A 21,165-nucleotide genomic window follows, 5' to 3' on the forward strand; every position below is an offset into this window, starting at 1 on the left:
CCCACACCAAAATAATAACAATACAATTAGCAGTTATATAATACTGTAGCAAAATTAACAACTACATTACTGCACAATAAACAACTAAATGTAATACAATAAACTAAGATTACACCACTGAAGAAGTCTGAAGAAGGGTCCCGACACGAAACGACACCTATCCATGTCTCCCACAGACGCTAAGTTTTCCTCCAGCTCTTTGTTTTGTAAACCAGCAATCTGCAGTTCCTCATTTGTACAAGATTACACTACCACTCCGCTCCCTGTGAATCGTCTGTCCTCCCTCACTCTCGCCCATTACATCTCCCTACACGCACTCCCCTGCTTACTCTGGCTTGTTGACGGCCGCGACATCAGTGCTAAAGCCAGGCTTTGCTGCAGCGGCGAGACAAAGCCAGAGTGCGGTGCCCGGTGCAGGAGCCGCAGCTGCCCCCCCCGCCGCTGCCGCCTGTGGGGCAAACCGCAGCCGCCAGGTGCACTGCGACCCGCAGACCGGCGGCTGAGTTCATTCGCGTCAGGGGATGTTTTCGCGGCTCACTTTGAATGGCAAGCCCGCCGGGTGAACTCATGAAAACCGGGTGGAACTGACTGATTGAGTTCTTTTAATGATATGTGCAGTGTATTGGCACGTATTCGGCCTATCAGACAGCATTTGATAAAACATTGCATAATATACAGTAGAGAATTTGCAGCCAAACAAAACAATTTAACCACGGATACAAAGCGGCCGAGGAACAGGGAGAAGACGACGGCAGTGAGCACCTTCTCTGCCGCGGAGGGAGTGAGCGCTACTGCCTCCAGAGGGCAGACACGGAACCGCCGCACCTTGCACCGAGTTGTGGACCTCAGAAAACAAAAGGTAATGTCACAATTAGCTGATGCTTCAAAAAGGAAATAGCAGAGTATAGCACAGACAGAATTTAAGATGTGAAATGATACAGCGCGGAAAGGAGACATGCAATACATTAAAATAAGACACTGGGTGCTGGAGTAACTCTCAGCGGGTTAGACAGCATTTCTGGAGAACATGGATTGGTAATGTTTCGATTCGGGGTCCTTCAGACTGATTGTCGGGTTGTTAGGAAAGAAAGCTGGAAGAGAGGAGGGGCAAGACAAAGCGTGGCAGGTAATAGGTGAACAGAGGTGGGAGGGTGTGGTTGATAGGCAGATGGTTGGAATAAAGGCCAGAGATGAAAAAAACAGAAGGTCTAAGATAAAAGGATTGAAGAGTTGCGAATTGTGAAGCCAGAGAAAGTGATGTAGTGCTGGGGAATGGAAGGGGAAAGATAGGCGCGAGTCAAAGTGGGACGCAGAGGATGAGAGGGAAGAAAAGGGGGTTGGGGGTTGGTAGATGTTACCTAAAAATGGAGAATTCAATGTTCATATTGTTGGATTCTAAACTACCCAAGCTGAATGTGAGGTACTGTTCTAGTTTGTGTGTGGCCTCACTCTGGCAATGGACGAGGCCCGACACAGAAAGGTCAGAATGGGAAGAGGAGGTAAATGGCTGGGAACTGAGAGATCCAGTAGTCCTTGGCTGACTCAGCACATTGACTTGGTGGTCATCTATGTTTGGTATATACATTAAAATAAAACTTTTTTTTAAAGTACAGGAAGGGTGACACTTGGTACTGTAGCTAAAATTGGCTGGAAAGGTAGAGATAGCAGCTTCTAAAGTGTATGGGAACCTTGGTTTTATAATTATTAAGTACCAGCCAAATGGGAGCCTGCTGAATGCTTATTCGAGAGTTATTTTGATGAAATAACACTGATCTGATGATATAGTGCGGCGTATAACATATATTTTGCCTTTCAAAAAGCATTTAATATAGCACAGGTCAGGAAGAATGTCAAGGGTGTAGTGGATTAAATAGAATACACAGTCTGTTATGCAGAGAGACTTGAGAAACTGGATTTGGTCTGTCTACCATGCTGTTATACTGAGTTAAGGTGAGATGGCAGAGGTGCTTAAAATCAATAATGTTTTGATTAAAACTAAAAATAAAATGTTTTCAGTGGAAGAAGGATAATTTTCCTGAGGGCATAAATTTAAAGTAATTGACAAAAGAGTCAGAGGCCACACAGCTTTTTATTTTAACGCAGTGGGCTATTAATCTGTGGAATGCCGTACCTGGAAAGGGTGATGGAAACAAATTCAGTGATACCCTTCAAAATAGGGAATTGGAGAGATCGCATATATGGTTCATTGTTATAATAGATTCTTGGGAATTTGCAAGTCATGACACATTATAACAATGGAGGAGAGGTGAATTAGGAAGAATAGAAGGTTGCATTAGACTCAGTTGAAAAGCACGGCACCTACAGGAATAGTAACACGATCAAGTTAAATGGATAGCTGGAGTGAGGGAATGGGAAGAGGGAACAATTAAGATTCCTTGGATATTGGGTATAGCTGTGAATTAGGAGGATTCCCTTTTTCCCATCCCCACTCCCCACTCCCCATCCCTCTCTCCCCTCTGCACCCCATCTCCCCCCAGCCCCTCTCCCCACTCTCCACCCCCTTCTCCACCTCCCCCCATCCCACCCCTCTCACCCCATCCCCCTCCCTATCCGAGCACCTCCTCTCCTCGTCCCTGATCATCCCCGTTCCCCATCCTCCCTCCCCATCTCCCCTTCCCACCCCATCCCTCCTCTCCCCCGCATTCCCCGATCCCCCACTTACCCCTCTACCCCCTCCCCTATGCTCCCTTCCCCCATTCCCACTCTCCTCTCCCCATCCTTCCCCCTCCCATCCTCCCTCTCCTGCCTCCCATTCTCGCCCACCCCCCACCTCCCCCCCCCCACTTCAGCATAGATTCACTAGGTTAATTCCCGGAATGGCGGGAATGTCATATGTTGAAAGACTGGAGCGACTAGGCTTGTATACACTGGAATTTCGAAGGATGGGAGGGGATCTTATCGAAACATAGGATTATTAAGGGGTTGGACACGTTAGAGGCAGGAAACATGTTCCCAATGTTGGGGGAGTCCAGAACCAGGGGCCGCAGTTTAAGAATAAGGGGTAGGCCATTTAGAACGGAGATGAGGAAAAACCTTTTCAGTCAGAGAGTTGTAAATCTGTGGAATTCTCTGCCTCAGAAGGCAGTGGAGGCTAATTCTCTGAATGCATTCAAGAGAGAGCTAGATAGAGCTCTTAAGGATAGCTGAGTCAGGGGGTATGGGGACAAGGCAGGAATGGGGTACTGATTGAGAATGATCAGCCATGATCACATTGAATGGTGGTCCTGGCTCGAGGGGCCGAATGGCCTACCCCTGCACCTATTGTCTATTGTCTATTCACCTGAGCATACTTGGGAGTATAGTTGGTGCTAAGGAGGAGAGAGAGGTTCAGCTAATTTTGTATGGATAGGAGGAAAAATCAAGATGAAGAACAGAGAGAAAATTAAAGAGATGGTATATAAAAGAGAGAAAAATAACAGGAAAATAATAAAGAACAGATTAGTAGAAGGGATTAAAAAGATGAATCTGCCTTACAGCCATAAGCACCTTTTGAGTGGTATGTATGTGATCGTACAGTGTTTTGGATAAAATTGATGTCTGCCCTCTATCGTAATAGATGTCAAGATGCTAGTACAAAAAGAGTAAAATAGTCCTCGCTTGGTGTTTTTCTGTTATTTAATCTTCAATAGGCTTGAAACAGATTATTATGTTCTTATCATATTATTGTTAGTAGAATAAATTAACTTCCACTTTTCCTGGTTTTAAAAGCACAACAGCTCAGGTATAAAATTTCTCTAACTGTAACACATTCTGAGACATTCTGGAAAGGTGTGGAATCTGCAAAATAAACTGTTCTTGTTAAGGATTTAACTCCTTTTGGCAAAGATACATCTGACAAAAACAGGTTCAGCTATTATTGTAAAGAGAGGAGGAAAAATCAAGATGAAGAACAGAGAACAAATTAAAGAGATGAAGTATATAAAAGAAAGGGTGGCGCAGTGATAGATTTGCTGCCTTGCAGCGCCAGAGACCCAGGTTTGATCCTGACCACGGGTGCTGTGTGCATGGAGTTTGCACGTGCTCGCTGTGACCATGTGGTGCTCCAGTTTCCTCCCACATCCTAAAGATGTGCTGGTTTGTAGGTTAATTGGCATCTGTAAATTGTTCCTAGAGTATAGGATAGAACTAGGTGATTGTTGGTCGGCACGGACTCGGTGGGCTAAAAGGCCTGTTTCCATGCGGTATCTCTAAACTAAACTAAGATTGGATGTAGTTATGTTGGGTTAACAGTACTTGTGGCTGAGAACTGTTGAGGATTGTGTGTTGTTTTTTTATTGAACTAGGGAACAGTTTGGGGAAAGAAGGGACTTTTCATTTCCTAACAATGGGGTGAGGTTGAAATGAAGCTTTTGATTTCTGATTTGCTGGATATGGCAGCATTGGAGGTAGCTGGGTCACAATGGGTCGAATGAACTTGCTGCATTGTCAGAGCTGAAATAAATGTGGGAAGTTCATCAGTAATGTAGCAGAGGTTTCCAAAGTGAGACAGATTGGGGAATCTGCTGGTCTTTGGTGTTCCGCGCTTCTGGATATATGATTACACATCACCTTCAAAAGCAATGACCTCCATGATTGCATTACCAAGGCATATTTTGGACATTTTATAAGACTCTTTGGTAAGATTTACTGCAATGCAGTACTGATGGCTGCAAATAGAAGAATATTTGCATCATAGCTGTGTCACAACTTAAAGGCTATGAGCAGCAAATCTAATTTATCACACTACAAAATATCATCATTATAAATTATAAAATTACATATACCTGCTATAATTAAATTGGGTAGATGTTGGGACAGTTGCCAATAGCTGTTTTTGTGTATTATCAGGTTTCTGTTTGTTACATTAAAATGATGGGAATAGTTGCTAATAAAAAAATGTTGTAACACAAACTATGATGGAATATCATTATAAAATGTATCCATTCACTTCCATGGCAAATTTGCAGCTTGGAGCAGTGAAAGTAATTTTGTTAAAGAGAGTTAGATTTAGCTCTTGGTCCTGAAGAAATCAAGGGATATGGGGAAAAAGCAGGGACAGGGTACTGATTTTAGATGATCAGCCATGATCATATTGAAGGGCCGAATGGCCTACTCCCGCACCTATTCTTCTGTTTCTAAAGGTTTAAAAAAAACCCACAACTACAAAATCTGATTATACAAACTTTAAAAATGTAGGTTTGGGGGATAGAGCAGGGAGTATGACAAATATCTTGGCTGGCGGAGTAAAAATGGTTTGAATGGACATTGTTTTTTATTTATACAAGTTATCTGAGTGTAATTCTTAAGGCTATCATTTTTATTGCCCATCTACAATTGCCCTTCTGTAGGTTTTGGCAAACAGACTTAATGGCTGTTAGCTGTCTGGTGAAAGTAACATAACTGCAAGGTTAAGAGTGGGGTGGGGGAGTGGGACTGGTTCTGTGATTTTGACCCGGTAAAACAGTAAAGGAATAGTGAGGTATATTCAGGTGCAGATGATGTGTGATCAGGGAAAAAATTGGTGATGGTATTCCAAAGTGTGTCCTTCCCTGTCAATCTAGGAGAAAGTGCTTGTAGGTTTGTGTGGTATTTAGAGTAATAGAGAGATGCAGCATTAAAACAAGCTCTTCACCCGACTGAGACAACATCAACAAAGCACTCCACTGCAGAAACAGCACCTCGTATTTTGGTTGTTTGGTAGACAACCCAATGGTATTAACATTAAATTCTCCAACTTTGGGTAACACTCCCCACAATCTGCACATCTTTGGCATGTGGGAGGTGACTGGAACACCTGGAGTGAACCCACAAAATCACAGGAAAAGCATGTAAACTCCACACAGACACATCTGGATGTTAGAATCAAACCTCTCCTAGTCACACCACAGTGGCACCCAGTCTGTTGTCAGAAGACTTGGCGAGTTGCTGTAGTGCATCTTATAAATCTTACACTGGTTCCGGAAAGCATGATTGTTTATGATGGAAAATCTTATTTTAAATCTATTCTATTTAGTGCAGTGTAAGTGCAGCATTATATGAAATAGGATGTTCTCAATGTAAAGGAGGGATTTCTATCTTTGTAAGGACCATGCTGATTCCTAAAAATAGTTATGGATAAATGCATTTGAGACAAATCATTTGACAAGAATGTGGTACATGAGAAGACCATAAATGTTGAAGGATAATAATAGTTGAAGAAGAGTCTTCAATGTGAAGTGTGAAGAAGGGTCCTGACCTGAAATTTCACCTATCCTTTTCCTCCAGAGATGCTGCCTGACCCGCAGAGTTACTCCAAGACTTTGTGTCTGTTTGGTATAAATCAGCATCCGCATTTCTTGTTTCTACATACAGCCTGGCCTGCTGAGTTACTCCAGTACTTCATGTTCTTTTGTGTATTAACTAGCATCTGCAGTTCTTTGTCTCTACTAATAGTTGTTTAATGTTTATACATAGATGTAATCTAGGACCCAGTGTGGACATTCTTTCTCTACCATTGACGCAAGGAAAACAAAATGAGGACATTCTTTTTTCTAAATCTATGGATAAATGCAAGCAGATAAGCCCATCGCCTGGCCATTGCTGAACTGAGGATGTAGCGCAGCCTCTCATTCAGCAGAGAAACCAGTGCAAACTTCTGAAAAATTCCTAATTCAAAGGCTGGAAAAACTGCCCACTGATACTGTCAGCTCAAATCTGGCTAAGACGGTACATTATCAAACCAGGCCATCTAGTCCCCAAGCCACTTGATGTAACACTCCAAAAACCATTTACAATCTACTGCAATTAAGACTTATCACCCTCTACAACCCATGCTGCAGGCAATGGGTAAGCAGCTCTTAGAAATGAAGGCATGTGGAAAACAAATAGTGAGCAAATGCACAACGGTGATTAGTTTGATATGCATAAGCTAATTGAATCTACGTGATTGGAATGTGCATTTTTAGTGGCTTTTATTTTTGCACCGTTTAGAAAGTTGACAATGTGATGTCAGTGTCAAAGCAAAGAGTATTGGTGAGTGGGGAGAAATCAAATAGCATGGAAACGGGGAAGTTGGTCCAACTCATCCATGCCAACCTAGGTGTCTTTGCGAGCTAGTCCCATTTGCCTGCATTTGGCCCATATCCTACTAAACCATTCCTACCCATGAACCTCTCCAAATGTTTTGAGTGTTGTAATTTTACCCGTCTTTACAGCTTACTCTGGCAGTTCATTCCTAGTACCCACCACCCTCTGCGTTAAAAGGTCTGCCTCTATAAATCTTTCACCTCTTACCTTAAATCTATGCCTTCTAGTCTTAGACTCTGTTACCCTGGGAAGATGTGGCAATCCGTGGCAATCCATCTTATTTGTGCCTCTTATTATTTTCAGGGTTCATACAATTGGAACAGCAAAAGAATTCAAGGACTTTTCAAGGACTCTCAAGGTCCAAAAATCCCATTTTCAAGGACCAAAATCCAGCAAACAATGATGGTTTTTTCCTGTTTCTCTCCGTATAGGTAAGAAAATACTGTATTCAAAACTGTTAATTTGGTGTATATATGGTTAATTAGTCAAAACTACGATGATTTTGCAGGGTCTTTTGCTTTATGTGGCGAGTTCCCCTCAACTCTCCCCGACTCTTTAACTTGTCCCGGAGCCGTGGAACTGCGGCTGCGGGGACTGGAGATAGAAGCTGCCGGCGAAGGTTCACCGGAGAGCAGATCGCCACCGACCCAGAGCCGGGACAAGGAGAGAGATTGCAGCGCCCCCTCGCAAACAACAAACCCAAGGAAACTTCCCTCCTCGCCGCCGCTGCTCACCCCGGGGATGCAGGGGTTCTGAACAACATCTGCAACACTTGTACATATTCTTATTTTGCTGCGCTAGAGGGAGACGGGGCCGGGGAAGTGGAGGAGATCTCGCTGGCGCTGGGAGAGAGAGAGGAGAGAGGGCTGGTAGAGAGACAGGGGGTAGAGAGAGAGGGTAGAGAGAGAGAGTGGGTAGAGAAAGGGGGAGAGAAGGGGAGAGAGAGAGGGGGGAGACGGGGAGGGGTGAGAGTCGGGGTTAAATGCTGGAAAATTTACCTCTTGCATTTTGGTCTCTTTAAAACCCATTCATCATTAATCAGGTTATCTTTTTTCCCTGGGATCTTTGATTGGATCCAAAACAATCCAAAAATTGCTAAATATTTCAGTAAAATCTTCAAGTGTGAGTGATTAGAAAGATTAGATTAATGCATTTTTCAAACACAACAATTAGGAAATATATTAATGTTTACAATCATTTTTCTAGCAATGCCTGATTTGGAAGGAAAACCATAGTTAAATGAGATTGCCACGTCGCATAACATGAAGCTTGAGTAATTCATGTTTTTTTGTAAATTTGCTCACCAAACATCTTGTATGAATATCAGATTTGGCAATGAATATTGATGTTGACAAATTTGCTAATCCAGGACTGTAAACAATAAACCCTATCAGTTGGGAGATGTTGATGTCACAAATAAGGCACATATTTAATGTCTACCATTTAATGTCTTGGCTGTTAACCAAGTAGTCAAGATATTGTGTTCCTGACTCATTCATTGACTTAAACTGGTTATTTGTGTGAGTGGGCGGATACATGGCAGATGCAGTTTAATGTAGATAAGTGTGAGGTTATTCACTTTGGAAGTAAGAATAGAAAGGCAGATTATTATCTGAATGGTGTCAAGTTAGGAAGAGGGGATGTTCAACGAGATCTGGGTGTCCTAGTGCATCAGTCACTGAAAGGAAGCATGCAGGTACAGCAGGCAGTGAAGAAAGCCAATGGAATGTTGGCCTTCGTAACAAGAGGAATTGAGTATAGGAGCAAAGAGGTCCTTCTACAGTTGTACCGGGCCCTGGTGAGACCGCACCTGGAGTACTGTGTGCAGTTTTGGTCTCCAAATTTGAGGAAGGATATTCTTGCTATTGAGGGCGTGCAGCGTAGGTTCACTAGGTTGATTCCCGGAATGGCGGGACTGTCGTATGTTGAAAGGCTGGAGCAATTAGGCTTGTATACACTGGAATTTAGAAGGATGAGGGGGGATCTTATTGAAACATATAAGATAATTAGGGGATTGGACACATTAGAGGCAGGAAACATGTTCCCAATGTTGGGGGAGTCCAGAACAAGGGGCTACAGTTTAAGAATAAGGGGTAGGCCATTTAGAACGGAGATGAGGAAGAACTTTTTCAGTCAGAGAGTGGTGAAAGTGTGGAATTCTCTGCCTCAGAGGGCAGTGGAGGCCAGTTCGTTGGATGCTTTCAAGAGAGAGCTGGATAGAGCTCTTAAGGATAGCGGAGTGAGGGGTTATGGGGAGAAGGCAGGAACGGGGTACTGATTGAGAGTGATCAGCCATGATCGCATTGAATGGCGGTGCTGGCTCGAAGGGCTGAATGGCCTACTCCTGCACCTATTGTCTATTTCTCTCAGCTGTTTTGTGATCTATTTGTACGGCTGGGAAAACTGCTACAATAGTGTCAAGGTCAGCAAATCCAAATGTTTTTAAGGTAAATAATTGTGATGCCACCAGAAGTGGATCTTTCAGGCAGAGAATTTAGTATTTGAGTTATAGTCATAGAAATAACTTGGGTTGTTCCTCTTCCACTTGGCCACAACTTCCCTGACCTGTCTTCAAGCAGGTGAACGTTACCTCTGCTTTCCTTGGAACATTAAAGCCTAGGGCTTCATTGGTTCTGTCAGTAAGCACTTTGTGTTTGGTGATGTTCACAGTCAGCTAAAAGCTGTTCTATTGTGAGATGAGCTGACATTAGTTTGTCGGCAAAAAAACAAAGTGCTGGTGGATTTGGAATGTGGTCCAAGAGAGACTGTCAGAATTTCAGGCGAGACTGTGGGATTTCAAGCATGTGCATGGGGTAATTTTTATTGTTTGTCGTCAACAGGAGTGTTTCATTGATTGTCAGCTGTCAGTGTTCTTTAAGGAAGATGGTTGTCCTCGGCATTAGGAGGTTCAATGAGGAACAGCACAAGAAGTCACTTGATGAAGCTTTTCATAATAAGATTCAACTAATATTGACTTCTTATTGAGTAGATATTTTCAGTCATGGATCACTATCCCCATCCTTGCTTCCAGGATTTGGATGTACTGCCACAAAACATTCAATGAACTTGTATATGTGGTAAAGGTCAATTAATGTATTTTCAAATGCTGTTTCCTACTGACTGCAGCACATTTTCACACCATTGCTCCAGGCCTCGCAACAGCATTTTACAGCTCGCATATACTACCAACAATTCATCCGTGACGGGCACATTGGACAACATTCCTAAAGCACCTTCCTCTCACTCTTTTATGATCAAGATGGCTCAAAGCCAACATCAGCACAAACAAGCGTTTAGGTAATGTGTATGATTTATCTTAAATGCTGGAAAACATGAACAACAGGCATATTAAGAATCTATAATTCGTCACGGCTGAGATTATTGAGAAGAATAGTATACTCAATCCTCCTCCTCGCATCCCAATTCTCCCTTCCAATCTGCAAGCTCTTGGCCCAAACAACCCAACTCCCCATGCTTTTGCTCTATCTTTGTGTATTTCTCCTTCTATATTCCCATGGAGGACGTTGTTGAACAGTATGAACATGAGGGGCAGAATCTCTACATCACTTAATCCAACAATCACAACCACCAATTGGAATCTGACATTACCTATTGTTTTTGCAGAATTAGAATATGCATGCAATGAATCATTCAGCACAAATAGCTTGCTGACAAGGCAGAAAGAAGAGGTATCTCCAGTACCAGTTCCCATGAGACATTGCATGAGTTCTGCTGGAAGTGATTGGTGTCTCTTTTGTTAGAGAACTTAAATGAGGATTTTCTTGGCCAGCATACAGGAAATGGCATTGAAATGCCTGGTGGATTGGCTGGTCTGCCAGACTGCATATGTGCACTCTCAGTGAGAATGAATGACCACCAATACTGTGCAGGGCTATACCCAAAACTTGAAGTCCATTCTTTTGAGCATGGAATTTGTGACCAATTCCTTTGTAAACTTTTAGATACAATAATCATGCAGCATCTTATGGATGATATGTCTTCTTTTATTTCAGCAGAGAAGACACCTGACATCGTATTGCTGCAGTGAAAGCTCATATTGCAAACTAGCATTGAAAACCGAGCTTCAAAAAAATCTTGTGCAGTGTCATGGCTGTTCAGTAATCTATCCTCCAACACGTTGCTAGGGCTGGCGAGGCAGTAGCTCCATCAGAATGGATCTGGTAATCATCTTGAGATGATAGATATTAAGAATTACTACTCTGCCAATGCCCTCACCATTGCCTATGAATCAGACTACTGTTGATTATGGTGAGAAGGCACAACCCAAGCATGAGGTGTCAAGGCCCAATACCTACTCCAGGTCATCCATCCTCTAAAGACTATTACAATCCCTGATGTTGAAAGTCAGCAACCTTCTACCTTCCATATATTTGCAGCCATTGCATAAACACAGGATGGGGATATTGGGACAGGCAAGGGCACATGAAAACAGGCAGTACGAAATGCACAAGGGTAATGATGATGTGGTTGGTGGTCAACAAAAAAATGACAGAAACGATGAAAATCGCTGGAGAATGGGGAATTGAAATTGAGAATATAAAGACGCTGTCTGGTGAATTGCCCTGTGATCACACAGACAAAAAGGGACTCCCTGCAGTCTGCTACTGAGAAAGACATTGTTGAGATCCTCCTCAACTAGTGACTAAAGAGCTACTCCCAGAATCACACTGTGGATTCTGTCCTGGTAGGCTGTCAATACACATGATCTTCACCATGCGTTGACTCCAACAGAAATGCAAGAAACAGTATCAGCCACAATACATGGCTTTTGTGACCTTGCCACTGAGAAGGACCTGTGGAGCACCCTAATCAAAATTTGTGTGCCTGCAAAAACTTGCCTCTGCTTTATGTCCCTCACATGATGCATAAAGGCCATGATCATAGCAGGTCCACAACAGAAATAAAAACAATATCATAAGAGTATTCAGCAAGTTATGCAGCAGGGAAAAAAATGATTATGGTTTAAGTCAAAGTCCCTTCAACAATCAGCAGATGCACACAGAGTTCCATTAAAGATTGTGTCAAACAAGGCTTTTTTGGTGTAATACAATATGTTATTTCCAACAAACCTCCTGCTCAACTGAAACAAATCTACAAGACAAAAGAAAATTGTCAGTTTACCAGGGAGTACAAATACCAGGGAGTGTACCCGGACAGTAAACTGGACTGGTCCAGGAACGCTGAGGCGCTGTACAAGAAGGGACAGCCGCCTATAATTTTTGTGAAGGCTCCGCTCCTTCAACACCTGCAGTGAGATAGACAATAGACAATTGTAAGGGTTAACATTAGGCAAGCAGCTATGTGAGTACTATTGTAGGAGTAATCTGTAAGACCTCTTGTGTTTTTCTAATGTGCAGCACAATTCATGGCTGGCTGCATCTAGCTCTCAAGGTTCAGATCTGTTAAGAAAAACCTCCTGCCCTATGTGACTAAGTTTCGTTTCAGAGATGTAACGAAGTTTTGTTTCAGAGATATGACTAGGTTTTGTTTCAGAGAATAGAAAAATCACATTGGACATTGTAAAATTACCATATAAGGCCATAACGGAAACCCTCCGGTGGACTGTTAAGGGCATAAATGTGTGTGTATGTAAACGATCAGAGAGCGAGACTGCACTAGCTGCCCAAGCGTCACTGGACGTTTTTGCAACTAGACTCTCTCCCACCTTGGTGAGTGCAATAAAGAGGTTAAACGAACTCAGTTGTCTGACTGTTTCCTGTTAATAGGTCACAGACTCCAACACAATAGGTGCAGGAATAGGCCATTCGGCCCTTCGAGCCAGCACCACCATTCAATGTGATCATGGCTGATCATTCTCAATCAGTACCCCATTCCTGCCTTCTCCCCATACCCCCTGACTCCGCTATCCTTAAGATGCTGTAGATGTTGTACCAATCGGTGGTAGCCAGTGCTATCTTCTTCGCTGCCGTGTGCTGCGGCAGCAGGGCGAAGCCTATGGACGCCAATAGGATCAACAAACTCATCAGAAAGGCTGGCTCTGTCCTGGGGGCGGAGTTGGATTCTTGGGAGGTGGTCTTGGAGGGGAGGATGCTCCTCAAACTGCGGAGCATCCTGGACAATACAGCCCACCCCCTCCATGACACACTGGTCAACCTGAGGAGTACCTTCAGTAACAGACTGGCTCCACTAAGATGCAGGACAGAACGCCACAGGAGATCCTTCTTCCCCGTGGCTATTAAACTGTACAACTCCTCCCCTTCTGTCGTGACTGCTGTGATTGTTTTATTTTGTGTCTCAATACAGGGCAGATCTATTGTATTTAAAAAAAGTCCTCATTGATTCCCCATCTACTGTAGAGGTTTGTGTATATAATTCTTTATAATATTCCTGGAAGATATGTTCTATTTCTTTTGGATCACTCTTCAATTTCTGTGTACAGGGGGTCCTTAATTTTGTGTATGGTGTTGTCAGCCTGTTGTTTGTGTAGCCTCCGGGCAAGTAATTTAGTGGATTTAGGGCCTAGCTCATAATGTGCCTGTTTTACAAATCTTGCTTTTTTCTCCACCTCTTGACTCAATATTCCAACCATTTGTCCCCTCAAATCTTCTATTTGTTTATAAGTTCTCTGGTCCTTATTAATTTTGTACTTCTGTTCTAAATCCTTTAGGTCTAATATCAACTTATAATATGTTTTCATTCTGGCCTTTTTAATATGTGATGCCCTAGCTATTAACCTACCTCGTATTACAGCCTTCAATGAGTCCCATAGCATGGATGTGTCCACCTCCCCATTGTCATTCTCCTCTAGATATCTTTTGATTTCCAATTTAATGTCATTAACAGTTGTTTTATCATTCAGTATTCCAACATTTAATCGCCACTCTGTGTTTTTCCTTCTACTGTCCATTTGAATTGTTAGGTATATGGCATTATGGTCTGATACATCTGCCACGCCAATTCTGCAATCCGTTACCCTATAGCAGTCTTCTTTCTGCATTAAAAAATAGTCTATTCTGGAGTAAACTGAGTGCGGTATTGAGTAGTGCGTATAGTCTCTTTCTAGTGGGTGAAAATTCCTCCAGACATCAAGAAAACCAATTTCTTCACAGGTAGTGTTTAGTAGTTTTGTTAACTGGTTCTTACTCTTCTTTTTGCTTGTCATATCAAGACTATGATTCAATACAACATTCAAATCCCCCCACCTATACTCCTTTCTTTCAACGTATAATCCATTGAAAGATCCTCACTCACTCCCACCTCTCCACAAGATGTGTAGGAAAATAACTACAGATGCTGGTTCAAATCGAAAGTAGACACAAAATGCTGGTGTAACTCAGCGGGTCAGGCAGCATCTCGAGAGAGAAGGAATGGGTGACGTTTCAGGTTGAGACCCTTCTTCAGACTGATGTCAGGGGAGGGGGCGTGACAAAAATAGGATGTAGGTGGAGACAGGAAGACAGTAACCAGAGTTTCTCTGTCCCTCTCTTTCCCCTCCCCTTCCCAATTCTCCCACTGTCTTCCTGTCTCCAACTACATCCTATCTTTGTCCCGCCCCCTCCCCCGACATCAGTCTGAAGAAGGGTCTCGACCCGAAACGTCACCCATTCCTTCTCTCCTGAGATGCTGCCTGACCCGCTGAGTTACTCCAGCATTTTGTGTCCACCTCTCCACAAGTCAACAGCTTGTTGTAAATATGTAACAATGCTGTAAGGCCAGAGCTAAGTTATGCATATCCTTCATTTATGACTTATCCCAAAAATATGTTTTCATTGACAATCTCAGACCTATTTCCTTGTCTTTATAATTACATTTCTTGATGTTCTGCTCAACTGAGAGGAAATTAAAGGGAAACAATTATTTTTGAATGTAACCAACATTCTTAAATTGCTGTATTGAAAACATAAAGTTATTGAAATAAATCTGATTTGTCTAGTATTCCCTTTTGCACTCAGAAGTTGGAAGATGTGAAGAATGCTACATCAGTGCACTGATTTTATTGTATAAGAAAGAGGTTCTTAGCAATAATTCAATAGATAATTCCTGACTACACTTCAAAACAAGGCAATTTGTTTGTACATTCAAGGGAACATATGGCCTAAACTGCTTGTGATTGTGCAAATACCATATTTTATATACTAATACATTTTCATAAATGTATCTAACTTTATTTTGGAAGTTGAAAGCTTGTATCACAGTCAAATAATTTCCATCACAGTACTGTAGTTAAAATCAAGTAACAAATTAACATTGAATGCGATTAGCAGATAATTTATCATAATTATTAACGTCTCTCTAAATTTTCAAATGGCTGCCAAAATAAAATGCATTTCAAAATTTAATTAAACATTTTATTAAAGGACTTATTCATGATGATGATGCTTTTTTTAAATAAGCAATTAGGTCATCGCGTTCACTTTTCTTCTTGAGACCAGCAAACAGCATTTTTGTTCCAGGAATGTATTTTTTGGGATTCTCCAAATATTCCATTAGGGTATTCTCTCCCCATGTAATACCTGTATATAAACGGATAATTTAGATTGGGGACAAGTAATACCAAAATGCAAGCACTAAAGTTGCAGTCCAAATTGCATTACCTTTATTCTTGTTTGCTTCAGTGTAGCTATATCCTACAGCTGATCCAGTTTTACGTCCAAAAAGACCCCAGAGATTAGGTCCAACATTATGTTTTCCACCTTTTTCAATGGTGTGGCACACAGCACATTTTTGCACAAAGATTTTCTTTCCTTTCTCTGGATCAGCCATTTAGACACTAATGTGACAAAGTGGGAAACATTAGAGATTGTACGTGAATTACAGAAATTTACTGTCAACATTTTAAAATTCATTTAATATGTCTTTCTGTAAATTGTAAGTAAAATAATAAAATGAACATTTTATTATTCACATGCTAATCAGAAAAATAGATTTGTTGGTTACCTAGACAAATCATAATCTAATTTAGGAGGCTGTTTTTTCTTTCCCTTACATCCATGCATTTCAATTTCACAAGAAGCAAAACGAGATATCATATCTCAGTCTCATTCCTATTTATACTTGACAGACATTTCCAGTATACATCAACTTTAGATAGAGGAGCTGAATTAGAAATAACTACTTAAGATTGTAGCATTTTTTAAATCATGTGGAAGTAATTTTAGACTAACCTCCCACATTATTTGTTTCCATAACACTGAATGTTACTTGTGACAATATAATGCATATTCGCCATACTTTCGGTTGTTCGGCTGAGTCTGGAAACTATTGTCCTTTGAAACAATAGGAAACTACATTTGAAGTGGTAAATTATTTTTGGATAGTAAGAGGGCAAAACATGCGTATTACTACAGCACTTAGTCGCTGCCCTGTTTTGGAATGTTTAAGGGGAGTTGTGGAGTTGCTTGCAGTTTTTGGATAGCATCATTCTTTTAGCACAATCAGTCGGATGCCATTTGAATTCCACTTTACTTGCTAATACGAGGAGAACTAAGAGCAAATTAATACAGAGGTGTCTTAACTATTCTTTTACAACTAAACCTAACAACCCCATAATAACAGTGCCAGATACCCGGGTTCGATAAGTGGATAAGTAGATAAGTCTCCGGGCCCTGACGAGATGTATCCCAGGATGCTGAGAGAGGCAAGGGAGGAGATTGCGGGGGCTCTGGCACAAATTTTCAGAGCCTCTCTTGCAACAGGGGATGTACCGGAGGACTGGAGGATAGCTAATGTGGTGCCATTATTTAAAAAGGGCAGTAGGGATAAACCTGGGAACTACAGGCCGGTGAGTCTGACATCGGTGGTGGGGAAGCTGCTAGAAAAGATTCTGAGGGACAGAATCAGTCTTCACTTGGAGGATCGAGGGTTAATTAAGGATAGTCAACATGGCTTTGTTAATGGATGGTCGTGTCTGACTAACTTGATTGAATTTTTTGAAGGGGTGACCAAGGAGGTAGATGGGGGTAGTGCAGTGGATGTGGTATACATGGATTTCAGTAAGGCTTTTGACAAGGTCCCACACAGGAGACTAGTCAAGAAGGTAAGAGCCTATGGGATCCAGGGCACCTTGGCAAAATGGATGAAAAAAACTGGCTTAGTGACAGAAGGCAGAGGGTGATGGTAGAAGGTTGCTTCTGTGATTGGAGGCCGGTGTCCAGTGGGGTGCCGCAGGGATCGGTGTTGGGTCCCTTACTGTTTGTAATCTACATTAATGATCTGGATGTCAACGTACAGGGCATGATCAGCAAGTTTGCAGATGACACAAAGTTAGGGGGGGGTGGTGAATAGCGAGGAAGGGATCTGCAAGCTGCAGGAAGATATAGATGAGATGGTCAGATGGGCGGAGCAGTGGCAGATGGAATTTAATCCTGAAAAGTGCGAGGTGATGCACTTTGGCAGGAATAACTTGGAGAAGGAGTACACCATGAATGGAAGGACCCTAGGGAAGACAGGGGTACAGAGGGACCTTGGAGTGCAGGTGCACAAGTCCTTGAAGGCAGCAAGACAGGTGGACAGGGTGGTCAAAAAGGCATATGGGTTACTGGCCTTCATTAGCCGGGGCATCGAATATAAAAGTAGGGGGGTAATGATGGAATTGTAGAGAACACTGGTGAGGCCACAGCTGGAGTATTGTGTACAGTTCTGGTCACCACATTATAGAAAGGATGTGATAGCTTTGGAGAGGGTGCAGAGGAGATTCACCAGGATGCTGCCAGGGATGAAGGGCCTCGGCTATGAGGAGAGACTGACTGGGGTTGTTTTCCCTGGAGCAGAGAAGGCTGAGAGGGGACATCATCGAGGTGTACAAGATCATGAGGGGCATAGATAAGGTAGATGGCGGGGAACTTCTTCCACTGGTGGAAGGTTCAACAACGAGGGGACATAGATACAGGGTAAGGGGAGGGAGGTTTCAGGGGGATGTGAGAAAGAACTTTTTCACCCAGAGGGTGGTTGGAGTCTGGAACTCACTGCCTGGGGTGGTGGTGGAGGTGGGAACACTCACAACGTTTAAGAGGCATTTGGATGGGCACTTGAAATGCTACAACATTCAGGGCTACGTTCCAAATGCGGGAAAATGGGATTAAAATTAGACTGTGTTTGGTAACGGGCGGCACGGACACGATGGGCCGAAGGGCCTCTTTCTGTGCTGTAGGACTCTATGGGTGCTGTCTCTACAGAGTTTGTACGTTCTTCCCGTGACCGCAAGGGTTTTCTCCGAGTTCTTCGGTTTCCTCCCACACTCCAAAGAAGTACAAGTTTGTAGCTTAATTGGCTTGGTATAAATTGTAAATTGTGTCTAGTGTGCGTGTAGAGTAATGTTAATGTGCGGGGATCAGACGGTGCGGAATCGGTGGGCTGAAGGGCCTGTTATCGCGCCATATCTCTAAACTAAACTAAAAAAATGAAATAATTGACAGAATCAAAGGGAGTGGCAATATCCTTAAAGGTACAAACTAAATAGTGTGGCTGGAAAAATCTGCTGGATGAGTGCAGCTGCAACACACTTAAGAGTACAACAACCGCTGAGAAAAAAGTGTATTGTAAACTGAACCCGGAAACTTTAATATTCACTCCCTCCACTGCAGTGCACTGTGGCTTTACTGTGTACCATCTACAAAATACAATCTGTCAACCTACCATGGTTTCATCAATGATACTTTAACACAAATGTCCAGCTCCTAGAAGGAAAAAGGTTGCTACTGAAAGAGAATGCAACCTTCGGCAAATTTCCATCCTCAATCAGTGTGAATCGGCAACAACATCTCCTTGTTGACCGCCAACACAGGTGCGTCTCAAGGCTACATGTTTAGCCTCCTGCTCTACTCTCTTTACAGCTAAGACTATGTGGCTAAGCAACAATGCCATCTATAAATTCACTGATGACTCTACTGTGGTTGGCTGAATCACTGGTGGTAACAACTCTCCGCAACAACTCTCACTCAACATCGAAAAGACAAAAAAAAAAAATTGTTGAAAGGGGAAGTTGGCAGATCATGCGCCAGTTTTCTTTGGTGGGTCATTTTGTACAGTTTTTCTTTTAGACATTTTATGTGTAATTTATGCAAAATTCATATATATAACTTTTGTATGTTTGAGTCTATGTGCCTGTGATTTATTTGAGTAGGTCTTGAAGAGACACCGTTGGTGGCTTCTCTCAAGTGTTTTGAAATCTACTTGAGTAGATCTGGAAGATTTTGCAGGGACAGTATCGATGGCTTATCTCCATTTTGAAATCTGCTTGAGTAGATTTGGAAGATCCTGCAGGGGCAACATCGGTGGCTTCTCTCAAGTGTTTTTAAACATACAGGAGTAAATTTGCAAGACCTACATCATCAGTGTCCTCTCTCAAGCCAACAGTGAGGCCCCCAATTCCATTTGGTCAGCTCTGCCTCTGATGGGAGGTCCACCTTGTTCATAGGCTTGACAGTGATCCCTGAGACTGATACTCCTGAGCTCTGTCACAGAGAATTAACAGGTGAACAGGGGAAAGGATTCGAGAATATTCTCAAAAGGAAACAAAAAGATCGACCCTGGAGAATCCTTGATCCCAAACCTCTTCTTGTGGAGAAGGGGTAATAGCGAGAACCCGGTCTTCATTTCGCCAAAAGCCGTGTGAATGGAGAAAGGAGAGCTTCGATAACGCTTTCCCTCAAACCACCAGTAGCCGAAGGTGAATGTTATCATTGATGTCAACTTTTGTTCCCACACATCATACATCCCACCCAACGGCTTCCTCCCTCCCCACCCTTATGTGGGGGCGGGTCCCGCGTCGGCCTCCTCGGGACACGCGGGGTGGAAGCAAATTCATCCACCTCCTCCTCCACCCGGACAAGACTGCACAGGAGAAAGGTTTCCGAGTCGTGCAAGTGCGAGTGAAAGCAGCGCGGATGGATGGACTCACCGACGGACGGGCGGACAGCCGGCGGCTCCGTTGCGGCCGAGGCGCCTCGGCCTCCCTCTGCCTTCGCCGCTCGCACACGCGGCGCAGCCGTTGGGCTCGACCCCGCCCCGGTCACGTGGCACCGGCGCCCTCGAGGGGAAACCCGGGGCAACCGCGGCCCCTGCCCGCCCGCCCGCGTCACAACGGCAGGGTCAGCGCTGCTCTCAGCCACTTACTTGCAGTGAGCAGTGAACCACCTGGAGCTCACATCAGACGTATAAGCATAAACATCGGAGCTTATGGACTTCGATCCTGCTCTGTCATTTAATGCCCAAAGGTATGAACACTGAAATCTCCAATTTTTGGTAACCCCTTTCCACCCTCCCTTTGCTGAGACCGACCCTTCAAGCCCAATCACCTCAACTCGTCTATGCCGACCAAGATGTCCCATCAAAGCTAGTTCCATTTGCCCACATTTGGTCCATATCCCCCTCAACTTTTCCTATCCACGTACCTGTCCAAGTGTCTTTCAAATGTTGTGATGGTACCTACCTCAACTATCTCCTCTGGCAGCTCATTCCATATGCCCATCTGAAAATTTCCCCCCTCAGGTTCCCATTAAATCTTTTCCCTCTCCTTTATCCAATGTCCTCTGGTTCTTGGTTCCCCTATCCAGGGCAAGACACTGCATTCACCCTATCAATTCACCGCATGATTTTATGCACCTCAAAAAAATCATCCATTAGCCTCCTTAAAGTCCCAGCTTGCCCAATCTCTCCTTGTAACTCAGGGCCTGGAGTCCTGGCAACATCCTCATAAATCTTCTCTGCACTCTTTCCAGCTTAACAACATCCTTCCTATAGCGGTGACCAAAACTGACCACAATATTCCAAATGTGGCCCCAGCAATGTTTGTACAATTGTAACATAATACCCCAATTCAATACCATGACTGATGTAGGCCAATGTACCAAAAGCCTTCTTTACCACCCGAACTACCTGTGACAGTCCTATACTCCTATATCCATCTGATCCCTCTGCTCTACAACATTTCCCAGGGCCATATCATTCACTTTGAAGGTCCTGCCTGGTTTGACTTCAAAAATGCAATACCTCACATTTATCTGCATTAAATTCCATTAGCCATTCTTCACACACTTGCCCAAATGATCAAGACCCTGCTGTAATTTTTGATAATCATCTTCACTGTCTACGATACCACCTACTTTAGTGTCAACTGCA

At 43.1% G+C, this 21,165-nt stretch overlaps 1 protein-coding gene and 1 long non-coding RNA gene across 3 annotated transcripts; one reads left to right on the forward strand and one right to left on the reverse strand.

The window, feature by feature from the left end:
- The first annotated feature begins 357 nt into the window (after positions 1-357).
- LOC144595985 (uncharacterized) lies at positions 358-14,417 on the forward strand. 2 transcript variants are annotated; one of them, XR_013547558.1, is made up of 3 exons: positions 358-859; positions 7,369-7,496; positions 11,079-14,417. It is a non-coding gene; the product is annotated as an uncharacterized LOC144595985 (long non-coding RNA). The 2 variants fall into 2 exon arrangements; XR_013547557.1 differs by having other exon boundaries at positions 11,082-14,417.
- Positions 14,418-15,041: 624 nt separating this feature from the next.
- Positions 15,042-20,131, reverse strand: LOC144596312 (cytochrome c 2). The gene is made up of 3 exons (XM_078404560.1): positions 19,946-20,131; positions 15,642-15,817; positions 15,042-15,560 (listed from the first exon to the last, which is right to left on the reverse strand). Exons 2-3 carry the CDS (start codon positions 15,808-15,810, stop codon positions 15,412-15,414), a joined length of 318 nt encoding a protein of 105 aa, XP_078260686.1. The 5' UTR covers positions 15,811-15,817; positions 19,946-20,131; the 3' UTR covers positions 15,042-15,411.
- Positions 20,132-21,165: the final 1,034 nt, after the last annotated feature.

The sequence above is a fragment of the Rhinoraja longicauda genome, chromosome 8, assembly GCF_053455715.1.
Source record: "Rhinoraja longicauda isolate Sanriku21f chromosome 8, sRhiLon1.1, whole genome shotgun sequence".
Taxonomy (NCBI): domain Eukaryota; kingdom Metazoa; phylum Chordata; class Chondrichthyes; order Rajiformes; family Arhynchobatidae; genus Rhinoraja; species Rhinoraja longicauda.